Here is a 25,687-nt window from a genome sequence, read left to right as displayed (position 1 = left end):
TCTCTCGCACGCTCACTCTCTCGCACTTTCTCCCTCGCTCTCTCGCACTCACTCTCTCGCACGCTCTCTCTCTTGCACGCTCTCTCTCTTGCACGCTCACTCTCTCGCACGCTCTCTCTCGCACGTTCACTCTCTCGCACACTCACTCTCGCGCTTTCTCCTTCGCTCTCTCGCACGCTCACTCTCTAGCGCTTTCTCCCTCGCTCTCTTGCATGCTCACTCTCCCTCGCTGTCTCCCTCGCTGTCTCCCTCGCACTCTCTCTCCCTCGCTTTCTGTATCTGTCTCTGTCGCTCCCCCTCTGTATATATCTGTCTCTCTCTCTCTATGTCTGTCTGTCTGTCTCTCTCTATCTGTCTCAGTTCAGTTCAGGTTCAGTCTCAGTACTCCCAAGAAATATAAGGAAGGAAGTAAGTAGTAAAGGAAGGAAGGAAGGCAGGATAAGTCCCACATAATCTTCCAAATAAATGCTCTCTCCTGGATCGAACATTCGGAACTAAAAACATAACTGAAATGCATAAAATCATGCATTTTGGGCACTGTCAGCTCTAACAACATCTGTGCACTCAGGGCATGTTTATTCCCAGCACGTAGAGTACTCTATTTACAAAAGCTGAATGAGAGAGAAAAGTGGTGTACTGACTGTGCTAATGGATGTTTTTATTATTCAAATCACCATGTTACACTTTCAGTTTATTAATCAATGCACACTCTTAGAGAGAAAAATATATGAATGGGTCCCCATAGGAGAACCCTTTGAAGAACCCTTTTTGGTTCCAGATAGAACCCTTTTGGGTTCCATGTAGAAACCAAAAACGGTTTTACCTGGAACCAATAAAGGTTCTTCAATGGGGACAGCCGAAGAACCCTTTTGGAACCCTTTTTTCGAAGAGTGCACAAACAGCATCCAACTTACACCATATGTGATGCGTTATTGTGATGTCCATATGTTATACAGTGGTTTCCAAGGAAGGGCTATGTGGAGAGGGAGTGGGTCTATGTGGAGATGACGCATTCTGCAATGATACAGGAACCGATGCACTCTGTCAGTGCAAGGCCGGCTTTCAGAGGAGCCAGACGACGAGGCAGTGTGAAGGTACAGCACAGCGGTGGCGCCGCTTTTTTTATCTTCTCCGTCTCGTGGTTTTTATTTTGCATTCATTTGCCGCTAAGAGTTTGAACTGTTAAGTTGCCATTCAAATAGAGAGCAGACGGCAAGAAGGCCCCACTTTACGGTACATGCGCCATCGCGTCAAGTCTGTCGTTATCACGGCAGAAAAGCTCTGATAGCTCCTGACCACTGGACAATTGCAATGTGGAGCGTATCTACTCTGCCTGTTCTTTCTTTTTGATAAATGTGTTGGGCTGGTTTTAGATATGAACTGTCAAAGAGAGAATTCGTACTACTCCTAAGAGGTTATCTCTTTTATATTCAAGGACAGACCTCAGACAGCGTTTTGACGGAACCTCTTTTAATCATTTACGGCTTTATGGGAATTATAACCCTTTATTCTTTGTCTATTTCTCAGAGATCAATGAATGCCTTCAGTTTGGCATGTGCTCTCACTACTGCACCAATACCAAAGGATCCTTCAAATGCACATGCGACCGTAACTTTAAAGAAATCGATGGTGAATGTATAACCAAAGGTAAGAGCTTACCATTACCATTTTGATTACACATACAGTACATAATCAAGCGCATGACAATTTGATAGTCACACATCACATCAAAATGTAGACTTAATTAGGCTTGAACAATTATGCGTCACAATTATTCTGATTGCTACGATCGGTTTTGGTTGTAATATGCTAGTTGTGTAGAAGCTACGTGGAATATGCTTATTGTATTGTAACCTGGAAGGTACACTCTTTTCATTTATATTATTTCCTTTGTGTTTTTTTTCTTCTACCTTAATGAACTCGACGGGCAGGACCAGAGGATCAAGTGCTCTACGTTGCTAATGACACTGAAATCCGAAGTTTTGTCTATCCGTTTAAGCAGAGCCACGGGCAGAAGCTGCATGCTCGCATCGAGGACAATGCTAAAATCATTGGGATGGACGCTCTCTTTCACCGACACAAGTTTGTCTGGGCCACACAGTTTAACCCTGGTGGAATGTTTTACAAAGACATCGTAGACAGAAGTCTCACCAAGTCAAATAGCGGAATCATAGTAAGTAAAGGGTTTGACTGGGCTAGAGGTGGAGGGTTATTACTTATTATAAACTGGGTGGTTCAAGTCCTGAATGCTGATTGGCTGAAAGCCGAGGTATATTAGACCGTATACATTCTAAACATGCTCCCGACAATTCAAATAGTGGAATCATAGTAAGTAAAAGGTTTGAGTGGGCTAGAGGTGTTTGGGTTATTACTTAATGCAATAATTGTTATTACTGTATCTGAATGTTGTGTATTTTATCTGTTAAATCACACTCTAAATATGCTCCCAACAATTTGTCTGTAACCGTTAAATTGTTGGGAGCATCATTTAGTGTGCGGCTTTCTTTATTATTTATACAGTTTCCCCTCGGTCAGCACGTCTATAAACATTTTTGGGGTTGGAATTAACATATTAATCTGTTACATATTAACAGTGTTGGGATTAGTTACTTGAAAAGGTCATATATTACTTTGTGGAAAGTAATGCATCATATTACCATTATAGTACTCTGTGATACTTTCACGAAAAGAAATCCCAAAATCTCGCAGTTTGTTTGACAGTCGGAAGGAGCAAGGCGAGCCGTTCACGTTCTATCAAAGATAGGCTACTTACTAACTCAGGTTTGATCACTAATTTCTCCAGTTGCTTTGTTTTTCTTGCATGCCTTAGACAATTACGTTTTCAAGATACAATGCATACTAATATGTCCAGGAGGAAAACAAACAAACAAGATGTAGAAAACCCAGAACAAAAACAAACAAATGAAAGAGAACAAAACCGATTCAAGACAAATATGTTTCAGTGGTTCCAAATTAAATCAGTCTATTCAAATGTTATTCTCAAAGGCTACCAACCCAGAGCCACATAGGAAAAACAAATGGTTTAAAAAGACAGAGAAGGACATCTCTATCTCCCATCCGCAAGACCAAACATTGTTGTTAAATTAGCTCTTGCAAGTGGGACATAGCATGTGACCAATTGACCAGAGTTTCGGGCTTGGACCCACACAGTCTGACAGTGGCTCTTTACAGCTGTGTAATGTCCAAATACATAAGCAACCAAAATCTGCAAAGGGCAATACCCAGTTCAAACCAATTCCTTACACCATGCCCAGACCACACCATACGCGATCACGACACGCAGGTTGAAATATCAAAACAAACTTTGAACCAATTATATTTATTTGGGGACAGGTCAAAAAACATTAAACATTAATGGCAATATAGCTAGCTGGCTTGCAGTTGCTAGCTAATTTGTCCTATTTAGCTAGCTTGCTGTTACTAGCTAATTTGTCTTGGGATATAAATGTTGAGTTATTATTTTACCTGAAATGCACAAGGTCCTCTATTCCAAAGTCAACCGTTTCTAGTCATCTCTCCTCCCTTCAGGCTTTTTCTTCTTTGGACTTTATATGGTGATTGGTATCTAACTTTCATAGTATTACCATGATGACCGACCGACCTCAGTTCATATTTCAACCACCCACGTGGGTATATCCAATGAGAAGAGGGCACGTGGGTATCTGCTTCTATAAACCAATGAGGAGACGGGAGAGGCAGGACTTGCACCGCATTCAGCGTCACAAATAGAACTGACTTCTATTTTAGCACTTGGCAATGCAGACGCTTCTTGGCGCGCACAAGCAGTATGGGTGCAATGACTGAGTGACATGTATGTGTAAATGTATTTTGCAACGCGAGGGCATGCGACACAAGCTGTGTGGTCAGCATGTTAGAATCGTTTTTTTTGCCTGCTGTTATTGCAGCCATAACAATCCGCCTCTGTTGATAAGATAGCGAAATGCTAGGGTTACAACCAAGCAAGAGGAGGGATGGGCCTTGCAGGTACGTTCCTGCCTTGTTAATATTTTAAATGTTATTCAACATGAACCCAAAGAGTCTTCTTCACTGGTACACAGCTCCAAAACCTCATGCATATAATTGCCCACCTCAGATTGGGTACATTTATTGCATCAATTAGTTCCATAAAGAGTGGTACCCTGGTTTTTGGTCCTGTTGGTTTTCAGCACTGTATGGAGTCTGAGGTAAAAATATTTAAAAAATGTATTTAAAAAATGTTTTAAAAAGCGGAAGGAGCAGGGAGGGAATATTACTTTTTCCGATCTTGAACGAAACCCTTACAGGTTGAAGATATCCTCCAAAACATGATTACCTTGGAGGGAGGGAAGTTAAAGGGCATAGAGCCTGATAAAAGAAAATTGTTATTGCAAATGGGAGATATCTCATGAAAATTACAAGTTGTGCCCAGATAATTATTAATTTGGTACCAAAATAGTCTATGTGTTTTTTGCAATAGATCCCATAAAAGACGAGGCAGTATTTTGATTTATCGCAGAAGAAGGAAGGTCCTGAATTCTAATTGGGTGAGACTTGGCCTCCTCTACTTTCCGCAAAGGCACTTCAAGCCAAATACTCAGTGACAGCTGAAATGCCTAATAGTAGAGTTTAATGTTGGGTAGAGCGAGCCCTTCAACATTTTTGGGGGCTTTGCAAAGTGGAGAGACTAATTCTAGGATGTTTCCTATTCAAAAAATAAGTATGTGGACACCTCTTCAAATGAGTGGATTCGGCTATTTCCATTACAGACAGATGTATGAAATCGAGCCCACAGCCATGCAATCTCGTACACAAATATTGGTACTAGAATAGCCTTACAGAAGTGCTCAGTGACTTTAAACGTGACACCTTCATAAGATGCCACCTTTCCAACTAGTCAGTCAATTTTTTGCTTTTGGGATGAATTGCGAGCCAGGCCTAATTGCCCAACATCAGTGCCTGACCTCACAAATGCTCTTGTGGCTGAATGGAAGCAAGTCCCCGCAGCAATGTTCCAACATCTAGTGGAAAGACTTCCCAGAAGAGTGGAGGCTGTTATAGCAGCAAAGGGGGGACCAACTCCAAATTAATGCCAATGATTTTGGAATTAGATGTTCGACGAGCAGGTGTCCACGTACTTTTTGGTCAAGTAGTGCATACCTATGTCCTTAAAGAGTGAAGTTGGGGGAGGAAGTGAATTAATACTGGGGAGTACATTCATTTGAGTAAGCAAAACTCTTTCTTAAATAGTAACACGAAGTGGAGACATTACATTACATTACATTTAAGTCATTTAGCAGACGCTCTTATCCAGAGCGACTTACAAATTGGTGCATTCACCTTATGACATCCAGTGGAACAACCACTTTACAATAGTGCATCTAAATATTTTAAGGGGGGTGGGTGAGAAGGATTACTTTATCCTATCCTAGGTATTCCTTAAAGAGGTGGGGTTTCAGGTGTCTCCGGAAGGTGGTGATTGACTCCGCTGTCCTGGCGTCTGAGACCATCTGCTGTACTTAGATCTTTATTTTCTCCAATGTTGCACTGAAATTCTCATGAACCATGACTTTCAAATTGGATCGAATTGAAATGCCCAGTTATGTAAATCCCTTATTTTCTAAAGTGATAGGTAAAGAGGGTAATGTGACTTGTTTGGCTGTGGGGTTAGAGGCATTTAGATCATTTTATAGCCAGAGAAGGAGCCAAATTCTTTTATAGAGGTCAAGTACGTGTGATATACAGTGCCTTCGGAAATAATTCCGACCCCTTGACTTTTTCCACATCGTTACGTATCAGCGTTATTCTAAAATTGATTAAATAGTTTTTATTCCTCATCAATCTACACACAATACCCCATAATGACAAAGCAAAAACAGGTTTTTAGACATTTTTGTAAATTGATAAAAAATTTAAAACTGAAATATCACATGAGTATTCAGGACCTTTACTCAGTATTTCTTGAAGCACCTTTGGCAGCAATTACAGTCTTGAGTCTTCTTGGGTATGACACTGCAAGCTTGGAACATCTGTATTTGTTAGTTTCTCCCATTCTTCTCTGCAGATCCTCTCAAGCTCTGTTAGCTATTTTCATCTCTCCCAGAGATGGTTGATCGGATTCAAGTCTGGGCTCTGGCTGGGCCACTCAAGGACATTCAGAGACTTGTCCCAAAGCTACTCCTGTAATTTCTTGGCTGTGTGCTTAGGGTTGTTATCCTGTTGAAAGGTGAACCTTTGCCGCAGTCTGAGATCCTGAGCACTCTGGAGCAGGTTTTCACCAAGGATCTCTCTGTACTTTGCCCAGTTCATCTTTGCCTCGATCCTGAATAGTGTCTCAGACCTTGACGCTGAAAAGCATTTCCACAGCATCATGCTGCCATCACCATGCTTCACTGTAGGGATGGTGCCAGGTTTCCTTCAGACGTGACAAGTTCTATCTTGGTTTCATCAGACCAGTGAATCTTGTTTCTCATGGTCTGATAGTCATAAGGTGCCTTTTGGCAAACTCCAAGCAGGCTGTCATGTCCCTTTTTACTGAGGATTGGCTTTCCATCTGGCCACTCTACCATAAAGGCCTGATTGGTGGAGTGCTGCAGAGGAATTCTGGAGCTTTATCAGTGTGACCATTGGGTTCTTGGTCCCTCCCTGACCAAGGCCCTTCTCCCCCGATTACTCAGTTTGGCCAGGCGGCCAGCTCTAAGAATAATCTTGGTGGTTCCAAACTTCTTTCATTTAAGAATGATGGAGGCCACTGCGTTCATGGGGATCTTCAATGCTGCAGAATTTTGTTTGATACCCTTCCCCAGACATGTGCCTCGACACAATCCTGTCTTGGAGCTCTACAGACAATTCCTTGGACTCATGGCTTGGTTTTTGCTCTGACAAGCACTGTCAACTGTGGGACGTTATACAGTGGCTTGATGAAGTATTCACTCCCTTGGCATTTATCCTATTTTGTTGCCTTACAACCTGGAATTAAAATGGATTTTGGGGGAAGGGGGGTTGTAATCATTTTATTGACACAACATGCCTACCACTTTGAAGCTGCAAAATATTTGTTATTGTGAAACAAACAAGAAATGAAAACAGAGAACTTGAGAGTGCATAACTATTCACCCCCCCCCCCCCCCCCCCCCAAAGTCAATACTTTGTAGAGCAACCTTTTGCAGCAATTACAGCTGCAAGTCTCTTGGTGAGTCTCTATAAGCTTGGCACATCTAGTCACTTTGTTTTTTGCCCATTCTTCGAGGCGAACCTCCATCCCAGTCTCAAATCTCTGGAAGACTGAAACAGGTTTCCCCCAATAATTTCCCTGTAGTTAGCGACATCCATCATTCCTTCAATTCTGACCAGTTTCCCAGTCCCTGCCATATGAAAACATCCCCACAGCATGATACTGCCAACGTCATGGATGGTGTTCTCATGGTGATGGGAGGTGTTGGGTTTGCGCCAGACGTAGTGTTTTCCTTGATGGCCAAAAAGCTCAATTTTAGTCTCATCTGAGCAGAGTACCTTCTTTCATATGTTTGGGGAGTCTCCCACATGCCTTTTGGCATTTTCTTTAAGCAATGGCTTTCTTCTGGCCACTCTTCCATAAAGCCCAGGTCCGTGGAGTGTACAACTTTAAGTGGTCCAATGGACAGATATTTCAATCTCCGCTGTGCAGCTTTGCAGCTCCTTCAGGGTTATCTTCTGTCTCTTTGTTGCCTCTCTGATGAATGCCCTCCTTGCCTGGTCTGTGAGTTTTGGTGGGCGGCCCTCTCTTGTCAGGTTTGTTGTGGTGCCATATTCTTTCCATGTTTTAATAAAGGATATAATGGTGCTCCATGGGATGTTCAAAGTTAATGAGATTTTTTTTTATACCCCAACCCTGATTTGTACTTCTCCATAACTTTGTCCCTGACCTGTTTGGAGAGCTCCTTGGTCTTCATAGTGCCGATATCTTGGTGGTGACTCTGTGGCCTTTTAGAACAGGTGTATACAGTTGAAGTCGGACGTTTACATACACTTATGTTGGAGTCATTAAAACTCATTTTTCAACCACTCCACAAATTTCTTATTAACAACCTATATTTTTGGCAAGTCGGTTAGGACATTTACTTTGTGCATGATACAAGTCATTTTTCCAACAATTGTTTACAAGCAGAATATATCACTTAAAATTCACTGTATCACAATTCCAGTGGGTCAGACGTTTACATAGACTAAGTTGACTGTGCCTTTAAACTGCATAGAAAATTCCAGAAAATGATGTCATGACTTTAGAAGCTTCTTCTAATTGACATAATTGGAGACAATTGTAGGTGTACCTGTGGGTGTATTTTCAAGGCCTACCTTCAAACTCTGTGCCTCTTGACATCATGGGAAATCAAAATAAATCAGCTGAGACCTCAGAAAAGGAATTGTAGATCTCCACAAGTCTGGTTCATCCTTGGGAGCAATTTCCAAATGCCTGAAGGTACCACGTTCATCTGTGCAAACAATCTTACGCAAGTATAAACACCATTGGACCATGCAGCCATCATACCGCTCAGGAAGGAGACGCGTTATGTCTCCTAGAGATGAATGTACTTTGGTGCAAAAAGTGCAAATCAATCCCAGAACAACAGCAAAGGACCTTGTGAAGATGCTGGAGGAAACAGGTTCAAAAGTATCTATATCCACAGTAAAACAAGTCCTATTGGGACATAACCTGGAAGGCCGCTCAGCAAGAAAGAAGCCACTGCTCCAAAACCACCATTAAAATGCCAGACTACAGTTTGCAACTGCACATGGGGACAAATATCGTACTTTTTGGAGAAATATCCTCTGGTCTGATTAAACAAAAATAGAACTGTTTGACCATAATGGATGAAAAAGGGGGAGGCTTGCAAGCCGAGGAACACCATCCCAACCATGAAGCACGGGGTGGTAGCATCATGCTGTGGGGGTGCTTTGCTGCAGGAGGGACTGGTGCACTTCACAAAATAGATGGCATCATGAGGCTGGAAAATGATGTGGCTATATTGAAGCAACTTCTGAAGACATTCAGGTAGTTAATTCTTGGTTGCAAGTGGGTCCTCCAAATGGACAATGACCCCAAGCATACTCTCAAAGTTGTGACAAAATGGCTTAAGGACAACGAAGTCAAGGTATTGGAGTGGCCATCACAAAGCCCTGATCGCAATCCTATAGAAAATTTGTGGTCAGAACTGAAAAAGCGTGTGCGAGCAAGGAGGCCTACAAACCTGACTCAGTAACACCAGCCCTGTCAGGAGGAATGGGCCAAAATTCACCCAACTTCTTGTTGGAAGCCTGTGTAAGGCTACCCAAAATGTTTGACCCAAGTTAAAAATAAATAAAGGCAATGCTACCAAATACTAATTGACTGTATGTAAACTTCTGACACACTGGGAATGAAATAAAATCTGAAATAAATCATTCTCTCTACTATTATTCTGTAATTTCACATTCTTAAAATAAAGTGGTGATCCTAACTGACCTAAGACAGGACATATATACTCGGATTAAATGTCTGGAATTTTGAAAAGCTGAGTTTAAATGTATTTGGCTAAGGTGTATGTAAACATCCGACTTCAATTGTATATACTCAGATCATGTGACACTTAGATTGCACACAGGTTTACTTTATGTAACATAATTATGTGACTTCTCAAGGTAATTGGTTCCATCAGATCTTATTTAGTGGCTTCATAGCAAAGTGGTGTGAATACATATGCACCCACCACTTTTACGTTTTTAAATATTCCATTGTTTATATTTTTTATTTCACTTCACAAATGTGGACTATTTTGTGTATGTCCATTACATGAAGGCCAAAACTAAAATCCATTTAAATTACAGTTTGTAATGAATTAAAATAGGAAAAACGCCAATACTTTTGCAAGGCACTGTATAGACAGGTGTGTGCCTTTCCAAATCATGCACAATCAATAGAAACATCTCAAGAATGATCAATGCAAACAGGATGCACCTGAGCTCAATTTCGAATCACATATCAAATGGTCTGAATACTCATGTAAATAAGGTATTTCTGTGTTTTAATTTTTCATACATTTGCACACATTTCTAAAAACCGGTTTGCTTTTTCATTGTGAGGTATTTTGTGTAGATTGATGTGGAAAAAAATTGTAATCAATTTTAGAAAAAGGCTGTAATGTAGGAAAATGTGGAAAAAGTCAAGGGGTCAGAATTCTTTCCGAATGCACTGTAGAATTACAGACATCGGACAAATAGAGTAAGATATCATCAGCATCCAGGGAGATATGGTGGACTGTCTCTTTGATCGTAATAGGCTAAATGTTCATATTTTGCTAAATGGGCTAGCAGTTCTAATTAAAGTGGAAATAGGCTCAGAGAACAACCCTGCCATGTGCATCTTTGTAGGACAATCTCTGGGGCAGTGGAATGGCCAGTCTGGACACTGGGAGTGGGGCCTGTGTATAAGGTGCTGGTCATATTATACTGAAAAAAATACAAGCACAACAATTTCAATGATTTTACTGAATTACAGTTCATATAAGAAATCAATCAAGTGAAATAAATCAATTAGGCCCTAATCTATGGACTTCACTTGACTGGGCAGGGGCACAGTCATGGGTTGGGCTGGGAGGGCATAGGCCCACCCACTGGGGAGCCAGGCCCAACCAATCAGAATTAGTTTTATTACAGACAGAATTACTGTCCGGGTGATTTGTGGCATTGTTTTCTGTGACAAAACTGCACATTTTATAATGGCCTCTTATTGTCCCCGGCGCAAGGTGCACCCGTATAATGATCATGCTGTTTTAATCAGCTTCTTGATATGCCACACCTGTCAGGTGAATTGATTTTCTTGGCAAAGGAGAAATGCTCACTAACAGGGATGTAAACAGATTTGTGCAGAACATTTAAGAGAAATAAGCTTTTTGTGCATCTGGAAAATTTCTGGGATCTTTTATTTCAGCTCATGAAACATGGTGTTAGCACTTTACATGTTCTGTTTTTATTTTTGTTCAATATAATGAATGATGACCCGAAGCCAACATGTTCCAAAACAGCCTATTCCACACGGTCAAACACCTTATCTGCATCTAATGAGAGGACAGCGTAAGCTTGTGATTGAGAAGCGGCGGAGTCTGTAATATGGAATAGGCAGTATATGTTGTCTGAGGCCAACCGACCCTTTATGAATCCTGATTGGTCAGAATTAACCAATGATGATATGCAGGTCTCTAGTCTTTTTGACAAGACCTTCACAAGGAGTTTAAAATCACATTTCAAATTGATAAGGGCCTGTAGCTTGGACATTCACGTGGGTCCTTGACACCTTTCAATAGCAAGGAAATAATTGCTGTTCTTTTGGTCCCTATGGAATGTCCCAATCTCCAGCGAGTGGTTGATTGAGTCTAGAAATACAGATCCGACTAAATCCCACACAGCCAACAATAATGCAGGAGGGATGACTTGGATTTTGCCATTGAATCTAAGGCCGTCTTCAGTCCTGCCAAGGAGATGACTTGATTAACCTCTACGGGATACAACATTTTGAACAGTAATGCAATGATTCATTGGATCAGTCTAAAACTTTGCACATACACTGCTGCTTTCTAGTGGCCAAAATGCAAATGACGCCTAGACTCGTAAGTGATATCATGGCCTTTCTCTTGCATTTCAAAGATGATGGAACAAAACTTTTTTTTAAACGCATGTTTCTTTCTTTGTATTATCTTTTACCAGATCGAATGTGTTATTCTCCTACATTCCTTTCACATTTCCAAACTTCAAAGTGTTTCCTTTCAAATGGTTTCAAGAATATGCATATCCTTGCTTCAGGTCCTGAGCTACAGGCAGTTAGATTTGGACATGTCATTTTAGGCTAAATTTTAAAAAAAGGGTCCGATCCTTAAGAGGTTTTTAAGAGAAAGGGAAGGAAGTTCCCAGGAATTAAAAAGGACAACATCTTCCTCGAGCTTTTAGGAAACTCAGAAGTATACAGATTGGAATAAAAAGTAATGAAAGTATGATTCATTTGGGAGGGAGGGGTACAAAGTTCACCGTTATTGTTCCTAATGACATCAATAGATGACAAATGTTCAGTTTGCGTCAGTTTCATTGCCAAGTGCCTACTCAGTCTATCCGCATTCTCATAGTCCTTCTGTCTCGCTTTCAAATGAATAAATTAATCCCTAGAACTGGTCACCATCTTATTCTCCGTTGTAAATGTTACTTGCCATAATGTATGGGGGCCTACCCCTGGTTATGCATAAACCTGTAAGAAATCACTCATGCCATTCAAAATTTTGTTTAAGAATTCCCTACTGCCATTTCTTAACCTGTGAATCCTGGAGGAATCTCTAAATAAATCAATAATGGAGAATGGTCAGATAGCAGCATAGTTCAAATCTCTGCATGAGATGTACATTTCAGAGAAACAGGGGAGGTGAAGACAATCAATTTTTGAGAAAGTCTGATGATGGGGACACAATAAGATCATCTCTAGTACTAGGATTTGTTAGGTGCCAGGCATTCACAATGTTCAAGTCATCTAAAAAGGTCTTAATATAATTTGAAGGTGCCCGGAGTGCCAAGAAATTATCACTGGTGGTATTAATAGTAGGATCTAGAGTCAAGTTAAAATCTCCCCCAAGGATGGTCACTGAGTCTGGGAAGTCTAACAATTTAAGCTTCAGGTCTTCAAAAAAGGATTTATCATTTGGCGCATAAATGGAGGACAAACATAATGTATTGCCATTAATAGTAACAGAGGTATAACAAGTCAGTCTATCAGTGTCTCCCCCAGAGACCCCCACCTTCATATTAAGATTAATATTCCTCTTAAGTACAATCATAGCACGTCTGAAATGTATTGATATCAGTGGCTTTCAAATAACTCTGCTGTAGGAAGGTGAAATCAATAGTTTTACGTTGTAACTACTTTAAACAAATTAAGACTAATCAAGTCATGTCAAATTGTATTTGTCACATGCGCCGATTACAACAAGTGTAGACCGTAACAGTGAACTGCTTACTTTCAAGCCCTTAACCAACAATGCAGTTTTAATAAAAATAAGTGTTAAGTAATAAATAGATAAGTAAAAAATAGTTAAAGAGCAGTAGTAAAATAACAGTAGCGAGGCTATATACAGGGGGTACCGGTACAGAGTCAATGTGGAGGCTATATACAGGGGGTACCGGTACAGAGTCAATGTGGAGGCTATATACAGGGGGTACCGGTACAGAGTCAATGTGGAGGCTATATACAGGGGGTACCGGTACAGAGTCAATGTGGAGGCTATATACAGGGGGTACCAGTACAGAGTCAATGTGGAGGCTATATACAGGGGTACCGGTACAGAGTCAATGTGGAGGCTATATACAGGGGTACCAGTACAGAGTCAATGTGGGGGCTATATATAGGGGGTACCGGTACAGAGTCAATGTGGAGGCTATATACAGGGGGTACCAGTACAGAGTCAATGTGGAGGCTATATACAGGGGGTACCAGTACAGAGTCAATGTGGAGGCTATATACAGGGGTACCAGTACAGAGTCAATGTGGAGGCTATATACAAGGGGGTACAGAGTCAATGTGTGGAGGAACAGGTTAGTCTATCCATGAGTTCGCTTGAGATGGAAATATATCCAAGAGCCTGAGATTTGAAAACACTTTGCACAGAGCTGAGATAGAAATACTGTTGAGACGGACGCATAAAATAAAAACATGACATAAAACCCCAAATAGATCGTGCAGTCGACATTTGTGAATGCATACAAATTCTATAAATATAATTAAAGTAACCAGCAGAAAAGACTTCGTAGAAAAGGCCAGTATGCGAGGGGACACAAGGGTTTACCCCCGAGAGAGAGACGGCCAGTAGACCTGAGTTGACAGTCCCTTGGATGGTGACACAATATGTGGAAGCCATGCAATCCTTTCCTGTGCTAGTCTACAAGTGCTGCCCTATCATATGGGCTGCTTAACTAGGCATATATACATTAAGCCAAACATCCGTAAAGATTTCCTTTCTTTATCTTTTCATTCAAAATCTCTCTCTCGAGCCACCAGTTCAGGTTATAGACCGCACAAAGGTTACACGGATCCATAGAGATGTATAGAGAGCATACTTGCCACTAGACAGGTAAACCCTCTGTGGGCTTTGCTATCACATAAGTGATCAATGGCAAAGATCAGAGGTGTGCCCTCTTTACATTTTTATGGAGGCACTGACCTTTCTCCAAACAGCCTTTCTCCGCTTGCTCGAAAACTAAATGAGGAAGTCAAGATCGGATCAGAAACAGAGATTCTGAAAGTAACACATGTTAGTTGACAAGTATAACTAATAATATTACCCAATAAAAAAATTGAAAAAATAATGTGTTACTTTACTCCATTACTCATAAGTAATCTGTGATGGCTGCTGTTTTACGGGCTCCTAAACAACTGTGCTATTTTGTTATAGTTTTTTCGCATTGTTTAACTCATTTTGGCTGGCTTATCTGTACATTGGCATGGCAGAGCAGCTACGTCTGGTAAGACAATGGGCGGGGGGGTGTGTCTATTTGTCTATAACTGCTGGTGCGCGATGTCAAATCTTAAGAAGTCTCAAGGTATTGCTCGACTGAGATAGAATACCTCATGTTAAGCTGTATACCACACTATCTACCAATAGAGTTATCATCTACTGTATATTATTAGTATCCATCTACTTACCACCACAAACCAATGATGGCACTAAGACCGCACTCAACGAGATGTATAAGGCTATAAGCAAACAAGAAAATGCTCCTCCAGAAGCGACGCTCCTAGTGGCCGGGGACTTTCATGCAGGCAAACTTAAATCCTTTATACCTCATTTCTACCAGCATGTCACATGTGCAAACAAAGGAAAAACAACTCTAGACCACCTTTACTCCACACACAGAGACTCATACAAAGGTCTCCCTCGCCTTCCATTTGGCAAATCTGACCATAATTATATCCTCTTGATTCCTGCTTACAAGCAAAAACTAAAGCAGGAAGTATCTGTGACTTGCTCTATACGGAAGTTTTCAGATAACGCGGATACTACGCTACAGGAGTGTTTTGCTAGCATAGACTGCAATATGTTCCGGGATTCATCCAATGGCATTAAGGAGTATACCACCTCAGTCACTGGCTTCATCAATAAGTGCATCAACTACGTCATCCACCACAGTGAACATATGTACATATCCAAACCAGAAGCCATGGATTACAGGCAACATCCGCACAAAGCTAAAGCTGCCGCTTTCAAGGAGCGGGACACTAATTCAGACACTTTTTAGAAATTCCACTATGCCCTCAGATGACCCATAAAACAAGAAAAGCATCAATACAGGACTATGATTGAATCCTACAACACCGGGACTGATGCTCGTGGGATGTGGCAGGGCTTGAAATCTATTATGGACTACAAAGGTTAAACCAGCCGCGAGCTGCTCAGTGACGGGAGTTTACCAGACGAGCTAAATGCCTTTTATGCTCGCTTCGAGGCTTGACCGTAAGGCGCTACAGAAGGTAGTGCGTACGGCCCAGTACATCACTGGGGCCAAGCTACCTGCCATTCCAGTCACCCAAGTCAGAGACTGTTCTCTCTTCTACCGCACCGCAATCGGTACCGGAGCGCCAAGTCTCGGACCAGAAGGCTCCTTAACAGCTTCTACCCCCAAGCCATAAGACTGATGAACAATTAATTAAATGGCCACTCGGACTATTTACATTGACAGCCCCCCCCCCCTTTGTTTTTAGACTGCTACTACTCACTGTTTATTATCTATGCATAATCACCTTACAAATGACCTCAACTGACCTGTAACCCAGCACATCAATTTGGTACCACTACCCCCTGTATGAGCCTCGTTATTGTTATGTAATTTTCTTGTTACTTTTTCTTAATTTTTTAAACTTGAGTTTATTTAGTGAATATTTTCTTAACCAACCACACAGTTAGAGAAATAGAGTTAAGGGCTTGTAAGTAAGCATTTCACGGTAAGGTCTACTTGTATTCAGAGCATGTGACAAATAAAATGTCCATTTGATATTAAAACCCTTTGGAAATACCTCACAGAAAATATCTGAAATTCTTCGTTATTTGTCCTGAAAGTGCAGCCTTGAATATATCAAATTCGTTTTGATGGTAGCAATTCCAAGTTCCACACACACATACGACAGCCGTGAGTGTAGCAAAGCGAGACAATTTCCTCAGAGGGTCTCTATACTACTTAACTGCTCTGCCTTTGAGACCAGAATAGAAGAGGACCTAACAGCCACTCAATATCTCTGACATTAATTGGTTTGATTTGAGCCCTGGGAAAGGGAGTGAAGGGGACAGAACACAGGAGCTGTGTGACTTCAAAGAGCACTGTAGCACTGATTTGACACTTGAACTGAAATGACACTATATATACAAAAGTATGTGGACACCCCTTCAAATGAGTGGATTTGGCTATTTCAGCCACACCCATTGCTGACCGGTATATAAAATCAAGCACACAGCCATGCAATCTCCATATACAAGCATTTGTCAGTGGAATGGTCTTACTGAAGAGCTCAGTGACTTTCAACGTGGCCCTGTCATTGAATGCCACCTTTCTAACAAGTCAGTTTGTTAAATTTCTGCCCTCCGAGAGCTGCCCCAGTCAACTGTAAATTGAGCAGCTGCTGAAAAATGAGCTCCTGTATTTATTGAGATTTAAATGTTTTTTTAGAGTGAAGTACATCGAAAAAAATCAAGAGAAAACTGCAAGACTCAATAGAAGACAAAACAAGGAACAAACTAAACAAGACAGGCTTTTGAAAAATTAACTATTTTTTTTCATAAAATTGTACAGTTATCTTAGCTAGGTGAATTGCTAGCAGAATTGTTTACTTGTTGCTAAGCAGTTGCTAGGGACTCTCCTGGAAGAAGCTAGCTAGCTTACAAAGAATAACAACAAAAAATATCTAGTTAACAGAAGAAAGGAAGACAAAATAAGGACAAAAGAAGGACAGAAGAAAAAGGAAAAGAAAGAGGACAACAAAGTGAAACAGTCAGCACTTCTATTGCAACTTCGTATTTCGTCGTCCTAACGTAGTCTACACTGCTATCTGCCCAGCAGCTAGCCAGCTAGCAAACGTCCACCGTCTACCGAATAGCAGCACTGTAGAAACTATTACACTCAACTGAACGACTTGATTAGTGTAGTGTTAGCTAGCTACATAGTTGTCTTTGCTGTCTTCGTATCCAAGATAATTGTGTAGTTTAGAGCGTGTAGTCTTAGAGTGATTATCTTAATTTACCGAGGTTAGCTAGCCAGCTATTTGTCGTCCTTAACGTAGGAGACACTGCTAGCTAGCCAACAGCTAGCCAACGTCTACTGAATAGAACTTCCGCACTCAACAACCCGGTCGCATTCCGCTTCGCTCCACAGGTAGTATCACATTTTTCATTTCATTTCATTACAGCACAACGGTTTGATTTGTTTGATCGTAGCTAGCTACATAGCTAGCTACATAGCCGTCTGTGTATCAAAGATAATTGTGTAGTCTAGAGCGATTTTCTAGGTTAGCTAGCCAGCTATTGTCGTTCTTTTAACGCAACGTAACGTAATCAACACTGCTAGCTAGCCAGCTAGCCCCGAATAGCAGCACTGTAGAAACTACTACACTCAACGGAACGACTTGATTAGTGTAGTGTCAACAACGCAGCCACTGTCAGCTAGCCTACAAAGTCAACAACGCAGCCACTGCCAGCTAGCCTACTTCAGCAGTACTGTATCATTTTTAATAATTTTAGTCAATAAGATTCTTGCTACGTAAGCTTAACTTTCTGAACATTCGAGACGTGTAGTCCACTTGTCATTCCAATCTCCTTGCATTAGCGTAGCCTCTTCTGTAGCCTGTCAACTATGTGTCTGTCTATCCCTGTTCTCTCCTCTCTGCACAGACCATACAAACGCTCCACACCGCGTGGCCGCTGCCACCCTAATCTGGTGGTCCCAGCGCGCACGACCCACGTGGAGTTCCAGGTCTCCGGTAGCCTCTGGAACTGCCGATCTGCAGCCAACAAGGCAGAGTTCATCTCAGCCTATGCCTCCCTCCAGTCCCTCGACTTCTTGGCACTGACAGAAACATGGATCACCACAGACAACACTGCTACTCCTACTGCTCTCTCTTCGTCCGCCCACGTGTTCTCGCACACCCCGAGAGCTTCTGGTCAGCGGGGTGGTGGCATAGGGATCCTTATCTCTCCCATGTGGTCATTCTCTCTTTCTCCCCTTACCCATCTGTCTATCGCCTCCTTTGAATTTCATGCTGTCACAGTTACCAGCCCTTTCAAGCTTAACATCCTTATCATTTATCGCCCTCCAGGTCCCCTCGGAGAGTTCATCAATGAGCTTGATGCCTTGATAAGCTCCTTTCCTGAGGACGGCTCACCTCTCACAGTTCTGGGCGACTTTAACCTCCCCACGTCTACCTTTGACTCATTCCTCTCTGCCTCCTTCTTTCCACTCCTCTCCTCTTTTGACCTCACCCTCTCACCTTCCCCCCTACTCACAAGGCAGGCAATACGCTCGACCTCATCTTTACTAGATGCTGTTCTTCCACTAACCTCATTGCAACTCCCCTCCAAGTCTCCGACCACTACCTTGTATCCTTTTCCCTCTCGCTCTCATCCAACACTTCCCACACTGCCCCTACTCGGATGGTATCGCGCCGTCCCAACCTTCGCTCTCTCTCCCCCGCTACTCTCTCCTCTTCCATCCTATCATCTCTTCCCTCTGCTCAAACCTTCTCCAACCTATCTCCTGATTCTGCCTCCTCAACCCTCCTCTCCTCCCTTTCTGCATCCTTTGACTCTCTATGTCCCCTATCTTCCAGGCCGGCTCGGTCCTCCCCTCCCGCTCCGTGGCTTGACGACTCAATGCGAGCTCACAGAACAGGGCTCCGGAAGGCCGAGCGGAAATGGAGGAAAACTCGCCTCCCTGCGGACCTGGCATCCTTTCACTCCCTCCTCTCTACATTTTCCTCCTCTGTCTCTGCTGCTAAAGCCACTTTCTACCACTCTAAATTCCAAGCATCTGCCTCTAACCCTAGGAAGCTCTTTGCCACATTCTCCTCCCTCCTGAATCCTCCTCCCCCTCCCCCCTCCTCCCTCTCTGCAGATGACTTCGTCAACCATTTTGAAAAGAAGATCGACGACATCCGATCCTCGTTTGCTAAGTCAAACAACACCGCTGGTTCTGCTCACACTGCCCTACCCTGTGCTCTGACCTCTTTCTCCCCTCTCTCTCCAGATGAAATCTCGCGTCTTGTGACGGCCGGCCGCCCAACAACCTGCCCGCTCGACCCTATCCCCTCCTCTCTTCTCCAGACCATTTCCGGAGACCTTCTCCCTTACCTCACCTCGCTCATCAACTTATCCCTGACCGCTGGCTACGTCCCTTCCGTCTTCAAGAGAGCGAGAGTTGCACCCCTTCTGAAAAAACCTACACTCGATCCCTCCGATGTCAACAACTACAGACCAGTATCCCTTCTTTCTTTTCTCTCCAAAACTCTTGAACGTGCCGTCCTTGGTCAGCTCTCCCGCTATCTCTCTCAGAATGACCTTCTTGATCCAAATCAGTCAGGTTTCAAGACTAGTCATTCAACTGAGACTGCTCTTCTCTGTATCACGGAGGCGCTCCGCACCGCTAAAGCTAACTCTCTCTCCTCTGCTCTCATCCTTCTAGACCTATCGGCTGCCTTCGATACTGTGAACCATCAGATCCTCCTCTCCACCCTCTCCGAGTTGGGCATCTCCGGCGCGGCCCACGCTTGGATTGCGTCCTACCTGACAGGTCGCTCCTACCAGGTGGCGTGGCGAGAATCTGTCTCCTCACCACGCGCTCTCACCACTGGTGTCCCCAGGGCTCTGTTCTAGGCCCTCTCCTATTCTCGCTATACACCAAGTCACTTGGCTCTGTCATAACCTCACATGGTCTCTCCTATCATTGCTATGCAGACGACACACAATTAATCTTCTCCTTTCCCCCTTCTGATGACCAGGTGGCGAATCGCATCTCTGCATGTCTGGCAGACATATCAGTGTGGATGACGGATCACCACCTCAAGCTGAACTTCGGCAAGACGGAGCTGCTCTTCCTCCCGGGGAAGGACTGCCCGTTCCATGATCTCGCCATCACGGTTGACAACTCCATTGTGTCCTCCTCCCAGAGCGCTAAGAACCTTGGCGTGATCCTGGACAACAAACTGTCGTTCTCAACTAACATCAAGGCGGTGGCCCGTTCCTGTAGGTTCATGCTCTACAACATCCGCAGAGTACGACCCTGCCTCACACAGGAAGCGGCGCAGGTCCTAATCCAGGCACTTGTCATCTCCCGTCTGGATTACTGCAACTCGCTGTTGGCTGGGCTCCCTGCCTGTGCCATTAAACCCCTACAACTCATCCAGAACGCCGCAGCCCGTCTAGTGTTCAACCTTCCCAAGTTCTCTCACGTCACCCCGCTCCTCCGCTCTCTCCACTGGCTTCCAGTTGAAGCTCGCATCCGCTACAAGACCATGGTGCTTGCCTACGGAGCTGTGAGGGGAACGGCACCTCAGTACCTCCAGGCTCTGATCAGGCCCTACACCCAAATAAGGGCACTGCGTTCATCCACCTCTGGCCTGCTCGCCTCCCTACCACTGAGGAAGTACAGTTCCCGCTCAGCTCAGTCAAAACTGTTCGCTGCTCTGGCTCCCCAATGGTGGAACAAACTCCCTCACGACGCCAGGACAGCGGAGTCAATCACCACCTTCCGGAGACACCTGAAACCCCACCTCTTTAAGGAATACCTAGGATAGGATAAAGTAATCCTTCTCACCCCCCCCCTTAAAATATTTAGATGCACTATTGTAAAGTGGTTGTTCCACTGGATGTCATAAGGTGAATGCACCAATTTGTAAGTCGCTCTGGATAAGAGCGTCTGCTAAATGACTTAAATGTAATGTAAATGTAACTGTAAGTGCTGTTATTGTGAAGTGGAAACATCTAGGGGCAACAACGGCTCAGCCGCAAAGTCTTAGGCCACACAAGCTCACAGAACGGGACCGGTGAGTGCTGAAGCCCCTAGTGCGTAGGAATCAACTGTCCTCGGTTGCAACACTCACTACCGAGTTCCAACTGCCAATGGAACCAACGTCAGCACAGTAACTGTTCGTTGGGAGCTTCGTGAAATGGGTTTCCATGGCCGAGCAGCCGCACACAAGCCTAGGATCACCATGCGCAATGCCAAGCGTCAGCTGGAGTGGTGTAACCATCGCCTCCTTTGGACTCTGGAGCAGTGGAGACGTGTTTTCGGGAGTGATGAATCACGCTTCACCGTCTGGCAGTCCGACAGATGACTCTGGGTTTGGCGGACGCCAGGAGAATGCTAACTGCCCAAATGCACAGTGCCAACTGTAAAGTATGGTGAAGGAGGAATAATGGTCTGGGACTGTTTTTCATGGTTCGGGCTAGGACCCTTTGTCATGTTTTGTCTTAGATTGTCTTGTCATTTTGCTTTTCCTTCTGTTCGTTTTCCCCCTGCTGGTCTTTTTAGGTTCGTTCCCCTTTTTCTCTCTCCCTTCCTCTCTCTCTTCTCTCTATCGTTCCGTTCCTGCTCCCAGCTGTTCCTATTCCCCTAATCAATCATTTAGTCTTCCCACACCTGTTCCCTATCTTTTCCCCTGATTAGAGTCCCTATTTCTCCCCTTGTTTTCCGTTTCTGCCCTGTCGGATCCTTGTCTATTGTTCACCGTGCTGTGTCTGTGTATCGCCCTGTCGTGTCGTGTTTCCCTCAGATGCTGCGTGGTGAACAGGTGTCTGAGTCTGCTACGTTCAAGTGCCTTCCCAAGGCAACCTGCAGTTCATGATCGAGTCTCCAGTCTGTTCTCGTCATTACGAGTGGAATTATGCTTTATGATTGTAGATTTACTTTACTGGATTAAAGACTCTGTTTTCGCCAAGTCGCTTTTGGGTCCTCATTCACCTGCATAACACCCTTAGTTCCAGTGAGGGGAAATCTTAACGTTACAGCACACTATGACAATCTAGACGATTGTGTGCTTCCAACTTCCCCAGAATGGGGAAGGCTCTTTCTTGTTTCAGCATGACCACGCCCTTGTGGACAAAGCAAGGTCCATAAATAAATGGTTTGTCGAGAGCGTTGTAGAAAAACTTGACTGACCTGCATAGAGCCCTGACCTCAACCCCATCAAACACCTTTGGGAGGAATTGGAAATCCGGCTGCGAGCCAGGCCTAATTGCCCAACATCCGTGCCCAACATCACTAATGCTCTTGTGGCTGAATGGAAGCAAGTCCCATGCAGCAACGTTCCAACAGCTGGTGGAAAGCCTTCCCTGAAGAGTGGAGGCTGTTATAGCAGCAAAGGGGGGGACCAACTTTATATTAATGCCCATGTTTTTGGAATGAGATGTTTGACGAGCTGGTGCCCACATACTTTTGGTCATGTATTGTATTTTGACAGAGAGAGAGCGAGAGAAAGGTAGAGAGAGAATGTGTGTGTGTGTGTCTACATGCTTTAAGCTTGTAAGTCAATGTCCAGGTAAGAGTATGAAAGTCATGTCAGTAAACATGTCAACACATTCTTCTCCTCCAGTGTCCTGACTTCAGAAGGCCCAGGGATATATCTGCAGATTGGGTGACTGGCAACATCTACTGGACAGACCACTCCAGGATGCATTGGTTCAGCTACTACAACGCCCACTGGAGGAGGCTCAGATATTCCATCAACGTGGGCCAGCTGGCAGGGCTAAACTGCTCTCGTCTCATCACAGACATCGCCGGGGAGCCTTACTCTATCACTGTTAACCCAGCTCGAGGGTAAGATTAATCCTTACATTAATTACATTTTAGTCATTTAGCAGATGTTCTTATCAATTGACAATTAGTGAAATCAACTAAAGATGCTAGGTAAAACAACCACATATCAGATTGGCAATTTTGTGACTATATTTTCTCTTTGGGCAGATATACAACAAATGTTGCCTGATCCTCTGCCCTGTCCTTATTACCTGCTATAATGACCTATTAATCCTTTACTTACTTCCTGTACTTCCCATAGGATGATGTACTGGACAGTGGTAGGAGACCACTCCCACATCGAGGAGGCTGCCATGGATGGGTCTATGAGGAGAATCTTAGTGGAGAAGAACCTCAGGAGACCCAGTGGTAGGTGCTCTCGAACTTCTGGTCATGTGACATATAACAATACCTTCAGGAAGTACCCCTAAGCAGGAAATACGTATATTTATTTTCTACATATCATATCTATACTAATCAATATCCTGTTTCTTTTAGTGTCGATTGATGCATTTTGATAGAATGCAGCACCTGTCAGAAGCTTAAGATTCCTGCACTTTACCACAGCTCATATAGAGTGACTAATATGTTTTACGTCACAGGGCTTGCCATCGATTATTTCAACCAGCGTTTGTACTGGGCTGATACCGAGTTGTCTGTGATTGGGAGCGTTCGATTCGATGGATCGGACTCCGTGGTGGTGGTGAGCAGTGCACACGGTGAGCAAAGCACAGAAGACACGCGTGTCCTTAACCCTTTACACTCGTTGAAATGTGCCTATGTGGATAGGGCTAAATTGAAATGTTTCCCTACCGAATAAATATGGAGAGCATATGCATAACCATGGTAGCAATTAAAAGGGAACCGTTTGGAGATTATGGGAAAGTTATTCGACTGAAGGCGATGACACAACAGTTCACCTAACACAAGACTGAATCCAAACATTACACTGTTCATTTTATGGGCATTTTACCATTTTTGTTGATAACTAAATCTAAAAATGCTCTGGATAAATTCCGTTAACATGAGAATATTCTTGGAAAATTTGGGATAGGTGCAACATAAGACAAAAAAAATGACGGGTTTGAGTGAGAGGTTTTACTGGTGTTTCCGACTGGTCACACACCTCTCCAAAGTGTGCAGAGATCCTAAGTAATTTCAATGAAGTCAAATAACGATACGGTACTTTTTTTGAGCTCTGCTAGCTATGCCGTTGAGGAATTAGAGCGAGCAGACTTTTACACAACTACTGTTCTTGTTTGTGCAATCCAAAAATGATCCATTATAAATCGTAATCTGGGTCAGGTGGGCATGGTTGGTTGAAAGCTTGCTCTATTGCCAACATGACGAGCTAAATTATAAAATACGAGGCAATTCAGAGAAGCAAATCGTACATTTCAAACCGGGTATGAGGCCATGTCATCTTGTAACTGTACATCAAACATAGTGATCGTAAACATTGACCCTGTATATGACAATGAGTTTTATGATATGGAAATGTGAAGCGGGCATTTGTACTTACAGGTGTTTTGGCATTAAAGCAGTATTTTTTTTTATATAACCCTCAACATCTTGTCTTTCAAAACACATTGATTCATCTTAATTTACAGCATTTCCCTCGCTCAGACAGCCAAAAAATGTGCTAAAGTTGCCCAATTAGCGGGAGGGATGGGGGAATCGTATCGTGTGTGGTGCTCAAGTTCAGAGTGGCTGTCAGTAAACACCCATACAGAGCTCTGACGTCATGTACTGTATATCATGTTACTGTACAGCCTGTATAGCATGTTAATGTTACTGTACAGCCTGTATAGCATGTTAATGTTACTGTACAGCCTGTATAGCATGTTAATGTTAGTGTACAGCCACTTCTTTCCAATGTAGACTCTTATCAGTGTCCAAATCTGCCATTTTCAACTCGTATACAGGTACGAGTGTAAAGGGCTAGTCTGCAGGCTGCATCTTCTTTAATTCTCCACTCCCTCAAGTTGTTGTCATTCGTGTCAAATGCGCTCGGCGCGTCCCTTCAAGGGTGGAGGGTTTAGCAATAGAACATTTTGCTAAATATTATTTGATATTATTTGGAATTCAGATGAATTATTGAGGGGCCCATTTTCTCCCTTACTCGTCGTGTTACGGTTGTTTCTAATTGCTCTGTCCCAAGGTCTTTCCCAGCCTGTAAGGATTGATATCTTTGAGGACTATATCTATGGGATCGGGATGAGGAATGATGTCTTCCGGGTCCATAAGTATGGAAAACAACCAATGGAACGGCTCCATCTGGGAGTAGACAGACCCTCCATTATCTTGGTCCTCCACCGATTCAAACAGCAAGACGGTAGGATAACAATCACCTTAACAATCTCTTTCTCTCCCCTGTCTCTTTCTCTCTCTCTCTCTCTCTCTCTCTCTCTCTCTCTCTCTCTCTCTCTCTCTCTCTCTCTCTCTCTCTCTCTCTCTCTCTCTCTCTCTCTCTCTCTCTCCCCTCTCCCCTGTCTCTCTCTCTCTCTCTCTCTCTCTCTCTCTCTCTCTCTCTCTCTGTGTCTCGCTCACTCTGTCTGTCTGTGTTTGTCTCTCTTTCTCTCCCTCTCTCTCTCTCTCTCTCTCTCTCTCTCTCTCTCTCTCTCTCTCTCTCTCTCTCTCTCTCTCTCTCTCTCTCTCTCTCTCTCTCTCTCTCTCTCTCTCTCCTATTCCCTCTCGCCAATGACTACTGGCAGTTGTTTGTTTACTGTCGTCTGGTTCTGTGGATGTTCTGTGAGAGTTGAATGGCAATGTAAGCATCTGTTTGGTGGGAACTGTACTGCATGCCTCTGCATCCCACTTCTGAGGGCCAGTTGAGGCCCTTCCTGATTCATCATGAGCCCTGGCTTCG

General features: G+C 43.4%; 1 protein-coding gene across 1 annotated transcript in view; it reads left to right on the top strand.

The window, feature by feature from the left end:
• Positions 1-956: 956 nt before the first annotated feature.
• Positions 957-25,687, top strand: part of LOC124017472 (low-density lipoprotein receptor-related protein 1B-like) — a gene marked incomplete at its 5' end in the record, with an annotated part of 45,704 nt that continues 20,973 nt past the window's right edge. The window contains 7 exons of the mRNA XM_046332678.1: positions 957-1,094; positions 1,528-1,647; positions 1,932-2,173; positions 22,616-22,839; positions 23,081-23,187; positions 23,421-23,537; positions 24,980-25,153. Coding sequence (XP_046188634.1) covers positions 957-1,094; positions 1,528-1,647; positions 1,932-2,173; positions 22,616-22,839; positions 23,081-23,187; positions 23,421-23,537; positions 24,980-25,153 — 1,122 coding nt within the window. The remainder of the gene's footprint in view (positions 1,095-1,527; positions 1,648-1,931; positions 2,174-22,615; positions 22,840-23,080; positions 23,188-23,420; positions 23,538-24,979; positions 25,154-25,687) is intronic.

Source organism: Oncorhynchus gorbuscha, unplaced genomic scaffold, assembly GCF_021184085.1.
Source record: "Oncorhynchus gorbuscha isolate QuinsamMale2020 ecotype Even-year unplaced genomic scaffold, OgorEven_v1.0 Un_scaffold_22:::fragment_2:::debris, whole genome shotgun sequence".
Lineage (NCBI taxonomy): Eukaryota > Metazoa > Chordata > Actinopteri > Salmoniformes > Salmonidae > Oncorhynchus > Oncorhynchus gorbuscha.
The sequence above is the reverse complement of the archived record's forward strand: the minus strand, read 5'-3'. Positions and strand labels throughout refer to the sequence as shown.